Below are 9,269 nucleotides of genomic sequence, written 5' to 3'. Positions count from 1 at the left end.
AGGAGAGCTTTTCCAAACTGACACTGGGGCTAAACACACTGCTCCTGGCCAAAGACATCCCTCAAATAAACTCTTCCTTGGAAAAAAAAACCTGATCCAGTAGCAGGATTCTGGACAGTGTTTCCAGCTCTCAGCTACTAAAGCAAAAAGGCAGGAACTATAATCAGAGTGTAATTATGTAGCTAAGTCTGACATGAAGCTCCCCTCAGTCCCTGCAGTACTGCTCCCTCCTGGGGTTCCAGGCTGAAACTTAAGAAACAGTGCACACCATTAAATAGGAAAGGAACAGAAAAAGAGGAAGCCAAGACCACACTCTGGGCTATGGGATCTCTGGCCAGTCGTGAGCCTGGCTCATCATCCCCCCCAGCTCCTTGGCACACCATGGAGATAGGTGGGAGGAAGCAGCAGGGTCCACCACACCAGTCCCCAGGCAGTCCTGCACTGAATGGTGCCCCTCCAACAGATGGTGATGAATAGCCCATTGCTCTGCTCCTCTGCGTCACCCTCAGCCGGCGTTCATCGAAAAGAAAACAAAACAGAAATGAACACACGCACCCCCTGCACTCACAGTGGGAAGCTGGAGGCTTTGCTCAGCCTGCATGTCCTGCCCGAGCCACTCAGGCACCAGGAGTCCCCGCCTGCCCCATGAGGGGGCCGCTGCCCGTGTCCTCCACGGGGGTCTGGGTGGTGTGCACCACGATGGTGTTCTCCTCCACCAGCTCGCAGGCGGGGTTGGTGAAGGCGGACAGGGGCAGCGTGATGCGCTGCATCTCCCGCTCGTAAACCTTCTGCTCGTGCTTCTCCTTCAGGTCTTTCCCCCTACATTAAAATAAAAAAAAAAGCATGCATGAGGTGAGTGCCACTGCCTGGAAGCAGAGTCTCAGTAAAGGTGATAAAGAGCAGAGTCCCCTCTTCTCTACTGTAAGATAAACAGCTCTTTCAGCTACTAAAAAAGTGCCAGATATATTCCCTACTGTAAGCAGAGGACCCCAGCTGAGCATCTTTAAAAAACAAGCAGCCAAGTGAAGTCTGTCCCTCCCTCCAACTGGCTTATTCACTGACATTGCTGCTGCTAAATGATGACTGTAAAGCCAGGCCTCCCCTCCAAACCACGGAGCTGCCATATGTTTCCTCATCCCTTACAGTCCCCCAGCACTGCCTGGTGCAGGCCCAGGGGAGCAGTGAGACAGTGCAGAGCCCACTGCTGTAGAGAAGGGCTTCTGTAACCTGCTTCATCTGAAACAAATACTGGAGGTGGTGACAGCTTCTGCTTTTTGTTGCAGCAAATTAAGCTGTCCCTGAAAGTATTAAAGCTGACTTCAGAGCTGGCCCTGCCTTCTGCTGCTGCAGCTAAAGCCTAACTCCACAACCAGCTCCCAAACCTACCTCAGCCTCCTGCCTGTTGCTAAGGGAAGGAACACCTCTGTAATTTGTGCTGAGGAAGAGCAGCCTTACTTTAAAAATGGATTTGGCATTAATAGCATGTTGTCTCCAGAAAAGCTCTGTATACCCAAAGCTACTAAACCCATTAAAGGTTTCTCACCACACCTACCCAAACCTGCCAGCTTGCACATGCAATTTTGAGATCAAGGCAAGGAGGGAGACAGTAAACCTGCACTGCAGCCCTGCTGTAAGCAATCTGTGGCTGGAGAAGCAAAGCTGCATTTGGACAAAGTCCAACATTGGTCTCCTGCTTCTTCCCGCCAAGGAGGGCGGCGAGGTGGGACAGGCACAGAGGGAGCTCCTCCCGGGGCTCGTGATCCCAGCCAGGCAGAGCTGCTGGGGTTTCCTGTCAGCATTTTGGCTGCTTTTCAAAGCTGCCTACGAGTGTGCAGCAGCAGCTGCCGTCCCTGCCAGCACACAAGACAGCATTCTCTGACGTGACACCTCAAATCAGATTCCTCGACAAGCAGCGCTCTGTGTTTTGCCCCTTATGTAACACTCCTCCCTCTGTTTTTTTTCTGTCGGCATTTATTATAAACACTTACATAAGGACATGTCCCAGCTTGGGAAAGGGCTCCTTCTGCTTGGTTGTGTCAGACTGCTGTCAAACAGCCAAAACACAGAACCAACCCTCCCAGAGGAGGGAGCCTGGGCCCTCGCCTGCTGCAGCGACAATCACTGCTATTTGTTAATCCTGCCCTCTCTCTTACAACTAAGCTGCTGCTGCCACTTCCCTCAAAGGCTGCTGAGCTACAGAAACATTTTCATCCAACACGGTGGATGAAAAAACAGTAACTGAAGTATGAATGAAAACTGATCTTAAAGTACACAGGAGCTTTGGTAAAATGAACTTTGACCAAAAAGAAGTGCTAGTTGGTATTCAGCTTCATAGGATACAATGCATGAGCGGCAAAAAAAATTGCCAACTGTTTTTCTTCTAAAGCTAGACTAGAGAAAACAGGGAAACAGGTGGCCTGCTAGAAGGATTGTTCTTTTTCTGATCACAGAGGGCACCTGGGATCTGCTCTCTCCAGCTCTTGCATAAATTCCAGCTCCCCACAACACATCTGAGGAAGCCACATCAAGGCACATATGCACACACAAAAAAGCAAAGAATATAGAGGGCAATTTGAAACTTTAAATGGGACAGAACACCACACTGATGGGTGAAATGGAGAATGGGATTGACTCTTCAATAGTTCTTTCCTTAGTGGCACAAACAAAACTCTTGCTCAATGTTCCACAACCAAACATACGCTTCTGGCTCTTTTTCTTGGGATCTGATTAGGTCTGCAGGTGCTCAGACACTCCTGCTTCAGGACAAATAAGAACAGCCACTCACCTCTTATAGATGTATCCCAGGACAATGCCAGCTCCGATGGCAATGATTATCACCATCATGATCAGCCCCAGCACATACCCTGCAAAAAGAAAAAAAAAGAGACAAAATTAGAGGCAGTACCTTTTAGAGCTTCAAAACAAATCCATCCTGCCAGAACTACAAGAATGGATCCAGCACATGATCCTGGGCTCATACCTAGTGTCCCTAAGTCCTTCTTTTCTTTGGAGTTCATCTGCACTCTCTGACTGATCCCAATGACGGGCTGCACTGCGGCTGCCTCGCTCCGGGAGGGCAACGTATCAGCTGGTTCAAACACCTGCTCATCCTCCTGAGAAGCACCAACCTCTGCTGTAGGGACTGGGGCTGTGGCAGCTGTAGCGTCTGTTGAGAGGAAAAAAATATATATACAACATACCAAGCACTGATGAGTACTTCAAAACAACGTGTTTGTTCCCTCTTAAGTTATTGCCAGAAATTCTCCCAAAGTAGACAAGAAATGTACTCTCCTCCCCCCACTTTCCTTTGACATGAAACCATTTAACTAAGAGTCCAAGGCACCACCACAGATGAGAGAGAAATCAGACAGCAGAACGAAACCCAGGTTCAGGGCACGAGTCCAGAGGATGCACAATGACTTCATTTAATGTATAGATCGATACACAGGCTGCAGCTTCAATCATGCTGAACAGACGTGAACAAGATTATAAGAATCTCCATCCCAGATCTCCCAGGAGCCTATTTATCTCTCTTCTGCCTCAGTCTTCCTGACACAGGAAAGTCTGAGAGAAGGAGACTCCAGCTGGTGTGAAAACTACGTGGGGATATTCTTCTCCCCCAGCCCCTCTTTGCAGCGGAGTAGCAAACTCCTTTAGTATGTTGGACAGGCTAAGTCAGAGCAGCCCTCCAGGCAGCACAGCCACTGATGAGTGTGAGGACAGCAAGTTCCTGCTCTGCCAGAGCCCAAAGGCACCCAAGGATGGACACTCAGAGCACAGGACCCTTCCCAGCCCTGTTTTTTATCACTGCTGGTTTTTATCAACAGCATTGAAAGATTTTCAAGGTAGCACCTTCTTTCATGATACAGTTCAAATGGAAGCTATAGCACACCAGAAGCTGTGATAGTGTAGAGTAGGTATCTATTACCTGCTCTACAGGAAAACCCCTACTTTTTGGAAATGCTGTGCACAGTATACATCCACGCCTGAAAACTCTCTCCACCTGGATCTTGCCCCACAGCTGGCAATAACTCCCTGTGGATTTTCTCTCTGCAGCCATTTTGAGGCCTCAGTGGAATGTGAAATGGAAGTACAGAAGGGGGATTAGAGACAGGAAAGCAGAGTCTCCTGCACTGCACAGTAACTTCAGGTACGGTCAGCCAGGGAAGCTGAACTAAAGGGAGCTGTTGGGACACAGAAAGGTGCCGAGGCACAAAAATAGTCAAACCCATTAGACACACAAATTGCCAAAAGGGCAGGTAACTCTCCTGATCCCAAAGCTGCAGGACTGTTTTGAGTAAGGCTCTTTGCAGCAGAACATTTGTTTTGCTCCATCTTTAGGGAAAAGCATGCAAAAAAAGAGAAAAGTGAAGAAAAGGGGAGGGTGTTCATGTGTGGGAAAAGTATCTACACACGAGGACAGCAATCTCAAGGGACAGTGAGTGCGTAAATCCTGCAGGACTCAGAAATCAGTAAACAGTTCAAAAAGCCCCAAGTGGCTGCTCTGGCGTCAGTCAACACTGACATCTCCTCTCCCTGAATCAGGCTTCAGCTATGGTTCTTTTGGTAAACTGTTCCCACTGTGACTATCCAGGAGGAATCCAGTGTTTGGGGTTTTCCATTTCTTCGTGTCCTCCCTTAAAATTCTTATTTTTTCCAAGTTCTTTCCCCCACCTGTATTCAAATTCCCACCAGGAATCGTTTAGCAGCAGGAAGCTTCTTTAGTCAGCTGTAACATGCCCCAGAGTAAGACTCTCCCAACACCTCTGCAGTTCTTAGATGCCCTTTTGCAACACAGCTAAAGAGCCCTATGGTGATTAGTGAAATATGGAGGAGTGGGGGCTTTCCACAGGCCTTTTCTGGCACTAATGGAAAAGCTGTAGGGGCGGAGCAAGGCACAGCTGGGAGGCAGATGTGCACACACGGGGGAAGGCTGGAGGGGAGCCCTGGGTACGCCGCGTTCCCGAGGGAGGTGCTGGCGTAGCCCGGGGTTGTTTGTGCGCAGGGGGGACCCCACCCTGGCGACGAACCCAGCCCCCCGCGGCAGGGGCTGCCCGGGCAGGGCAGGGGGGGGCCGGCGGGGGCCGCTCTTACCTGAGCACGGGGCGATGTCGCAGGGTCTCCGCTCGGGGTCTCCGGCAGCGTTTCGGACGAAGCACCAGGGCGCGGCGGCGCCGTCCGGGTTCCTGCAGCTGTTGTGGTCCTCGCTGACTGCTGGGGGGCAGCGGGGCCGTCAGCGCGGCCGCCTCACCCCCGGGACCCCCCTGTCCGCCTCCCCCGGGCCCGGACCCACCTGCCGGCAGCGCGGGGCTCCGCACGCTCAGCCAGTTGAGGCACGGGGCGCCGCCGGAGGCCACTCGGCGGGTGCCGCGGTAGGACGCACCGTTGCCGCGGAGGCACTCTGCGGAGAGACCAGCCGAGCCGAGCCGTGCGGGGGGCCGGCCACCGCCGCCCCCAGCCCGGCCCCCGCCTCCCCCACGGGGGTCTTCCCCCTTCCCCAGCCCGGCCTTTGTCCCCCACAAAGGGCCGCCGCTCACACTCACCCTCGGCGCCGCGGGCGGCCGGCGGCAGCGGCAGCAGCAGCAGCGAGCCCAGCAGCAGCGCAGCGCCCAGCGCCCGCCGCGGGGCCCCGGGCAGCATCCTCGGAGCCGCCGCCAGCCCGGCCGCGCAGCTCGGCGAGCCCTGCTCCGGCGCTCCCCAGTAAACAACCGCCGGGCTGCGCTTCCCCCCCCGCCCCGCAGCCGCCGCCGGGTCCTAACGCTGCCGCCGCCGCCGCCCGCCCCCGGGAGGGGAAGGGGCGGCCGCCGCGGGGCAGGGCTCGGGCCGGCCGGCAACCTGCAGCCGCTCCCCCGCGGCCGCACAGGGTCCTCGCCCGGCACCGAGCGCTGCGGTGGGTGCTCGGCACCACGGGGCTGCTGGGCTCGGCAGGGACGCGGGGAAGCGCTGCCGAGGCGCAGCTCCGCGTCCCTCGGCTCGTCTATGACAGTCGCAGGAAAGTCTTGGGCCAGAAGAGACTTCCCACACGGAACTACGCTTGAACCGCTGCCTGTGGCAGGGAAAGTGTTTGTCTTAAGGCACTTAAAACTGGTCTCTACCCTACACACTGCACCTCCACCTTAAAGGTTTACATTCTCACTTCTGCTAATCCATTGCTTTCCTTTGACTCCACATCCCCTAAGAGCTGTGCTTGCTTATAGAAAAAGCAAGATAAACAGCATTAAAATGCCTTAGAGCAGTTCTACTGCAGGCAGCCAGCCACTGTGATAAAGCCTCTCTGCAGACATTTCAAATGGGTTACAATAGATACTTCTGTTCCTGAACACACCAGTGACTGTACACAAGCATCTGGAGTCCTCAGCAATGCTTCTATTTTACACCAGTGAAAAACAAGCCACTGAATACTTGGTCCTGTTTGACAATGAGCTCGCAAAGGCAGCCTGGGCCAACTGATGGGTTTGTAGCCAAGGCACAGGCCTGCAGCACAAGGTGCTATTTCTGGCTTTCCCACAGAGTTTCTCCTGACCTTGGCCAATCTGCCTGCTTGCCTCACTTCTTTGCGCTTTCCCTTCCTTTCTGTTACATGAGGTACAATCAAACCTCCCTTCTCAGAAGAGGACAGGGAAGTTCCTTTCTTTTAAAGTGCTTTGAACTCATATGGAAAACACTGAACACATAAAAAGTATTTCTATGCCAGGAAGGTGCATGTTGTATTCAGTGTTTTATGAATCACTCTTTGGAGCAGTGGCCTTTCCCTTCCACTCCCAGATGTTTCCATCCTGGCAGGGCTCTCTCAGGCTGCTATAGGTACTTGTGTGACGAGCTGGCTCAAGGTGCTGATCCAACCCAACTTTTTCCCCCTTTTTCACCAGGTCACGAACACTTTAACCTCTTTACAACCAGGTTACCTGCTGCATCCAGTCCCCAAGGGAGCCACAAAAACACATACATACCAGCATGACAGATGGGTAGATGAGGAAAACTACTACTGAGTATGAGACCATAGGCCTCAGCACACTCGTGTGTGATTCATGCTTTAACAATATGACTTACCACTACAGAAAATTTAGTTTAATAATGTCGGATTAAAAAACCTCAGCCAGGTTGCAGAAAACCAATAAACCAAAACCCAACTGTGTGTGTCAGTCCTGACTGCCATCCCCAGCTAAGATTCCTCCTTTGTGGCATTATGCTCATTGTCTGCACAGACACCCCGTTACTGCATTCCTGGTGCTCTCCAGTTACTCTCTGTGAAGGCAAGGCTAACTGGAGTCAGCAAGAATTGTTAATAGGGGCTATTGAATCAAGCCTTCTGTTTGTAATAGCTCTTCATCACAGATTTTACGGGACAGATTCCATTCAGCAGAAACTGCAGGGCCACATATGCATCCAGAGGCACTGCCTGTCCAAAACAGTTTGCAGAGGGCTGCCAACCTGCACAATTAATTTCTTTTTGCTCACTTCATGAGACTAACTAATGCTTCCATTCCATCTAGCACAGAAAGCACCTCCTCCTGTACATACTGATCCAGGAACTGCACTAATCTCTGTGGAAACAAATCTCAGACCTTCCCTGCTCTCCTGCTATGTAACAAGATAAATTTGCACTTCTCATTACGCCCAGCCAAGTTCCAGAAAACAATTTGAGTTTCTAGTCCACAGAAGGACAATGGGGAATCTGGGAGAAATGCAAAAACCTTCACATTAATGGTAAAGATCAAAGTCTTTTCCACGACTGACTTCTAAGCATAATTTTTTCTTTCATCTCTAGCTTTCTCCAGGATGAGGAAAGATTTATGCCTGGCAGTTTCATAGAGTTAAGTTTAATAGGATGCCAGGTGGCAGCTGTCAAAGGCAGACTCAATTGCTCTTTCTGCTGCTTGGGAATGGGTTTGCTTTTCTTGCTACACTTTTAGAGATTAAATGTGACATTATTTCCCAGGACTTGATTTTAAACTACCCAAACTACAAGTAATCTAATAGCTGTGCAGCTACATTCTCACACAGTTTACATGTAGAATTCTGTAGGTGTATCCACATACATGTATCACAGCACATGCCCACATCCACAAACATCCATCCTCCCTAAACTCAGTGTGAACCAGTTTCAGCTGTGAGCTGGTACCTTTTTGCTGTTTACTTTATACAGGTTCCAGAATGAACAATGTCTGCTTTCTCTCTCTCCTGTCTGTCAGCTGCTCTTTCTTGTTTGTTTGTTCTACTTTTTCACCTGTGGAAAAATTCAAAGTGTATTGAGACTTTTCTTAAAGAAAAAAAAGAAAAATAAAATGAATCTCACATATAGCCCAACATGCTGTGCCAAGGGAGGCAGCCACAGAGGTACAGCTCTGGAATGACTCTGCAAGAACCCATCAAACCCACCTCCTTCTCTGGCCATAGCCAAGTGCCTTCAGATCTTCCTGGGCAAAAGTTCATCTAACCTCCTATGCAAGAACTAACATGCTTTATTACTTAATCTTACCAAATAAGACACTGGGGAGAGTAGGCAAAATGAGTTTTCTAATCTGAGTAGTCTTTCCTAGCCAAATTAACAAGGAATGCTTAAAATGGAAAAAGTTGACCACTGCCCTCCTTGTAACAGAACATATGTCATGTTCCCATAAGCTCCCCTTTCTTATTCCTAGGCAACCAAAATAATTGTTCCAATTTTTCCTCAAAACTTGTTTTTCTAAACCATTTTCCACTTCCTTCATAAATGGCAATGCTCAAGAATAAAGTACATCCTGAGACCTCGCCTACCGTGAAGAGATTTTTAGAGCAATTTGTGCTTAAAGCATCAATTGTCACTAAACACTATTTCAACTCCAACAAAAGCAGGGGTTTTTATTCCTTTGTTGCCTCTGTCTTGGTCATGAAAATGACAGTGGGTCTCACCTGTAAAAAGCCTTCTGTAAGCAATGATGTAGGAGTTGTAAACAAATATGTTTCATTTCTAACCTAGAAACAATTTGAATTTAAGAAAAAAGCATCAGGGCTGCAACAAAAGGATCAGATGTCGAGTTTATGAAACTGAGCCGACTATAACCAAAAATCAAGACAGAGACAGTGACTACAAAGGAGTCGGCGTGGAGGGGCAGGAATATCCAATGGCACTGTTGCATGGCCCTGCTGACACGCTCAAGGAGAGGCTTTCCCTCCCCCTTCAGTCTGACAGCATGAGCTATTGCTCAGTAAATGCCAGCCACAGCCTCCAAGGACTAACAAGGAAGTCTGCAGAAGCAAAACAACCATATGCGATATTTGAACTGGTT

At 50.2% G+C, this 9,269-nt stretch overlaps 1 protein-coding gene across 1 annotated transcript; it reads right to left on the bottom strand.

Annotated features, from left to right (window-relative positions):
• Nucleotides 1-270: 270 nt before the first annotated feature.
• On the bottom strand, nt 271-8,395 carry PIK3IP1 (phosphoinositide-3-kinase interacting protein 1). Its single transcript, XM_017813946.1, has 6 exons — nt 8,380-8,395; nt 5,294-6,046; nt 5,095-5,214; nt 2,981-3,166; nt 2,786-2,864; nt 271-819 (listed from the first exon to the last, which is right to left on the bottom strand). Exons 1-6 carry the CDS (start codon nt 8,393-8,395, stop codon nt 618-620), a joined length of 1,356 nt encoding a protein of 451 aa, XP_017669435.1. The 3' UTR covers nt 271-617.
• Between the last annotated feature and the right edge of the window lie 874 nt (nt 8,396-9,269).

This window comes from Lepidothrix coronata, unplaced genomic scaffold, assembly GCF_001604755.1.
Source record: "Lepidothrix coronata isolate B3197 unplaced genomic scaffold, Lepidothrix_coronata-1.0 Scaffold44, whole genome shotgun sequence".
Taxonomy (NCBI): domain Eukaryota; kingdom Metazoa; phylum Chordata; class Aves; order Passeriformes; family Pipridae; genus Lepidothrix; species Lepidothrix coronata.
This window is presented reverse-complemented; position numbering and strand designations above follow the sequence as displayed.

Coding starts and splice junctions, on each gene's coding strand:
- PIK3IP1 (XM_017813946.1), bottom strand. Junction 5,215..5,293: donor GAGCCCCGCGCTGCCGGCAG/GTGGGTCCGGGC, acceptor GCTGCCCCCCAG/CAGTCAGCGAGGACCACAAC. Junction 820..2,785: donor CTGGGATACATCTATAAGAG/GTGAGTGGCTGT, acceptor ATTTTAATGTAG/GGGGAAAGACCTGAAGGAGA.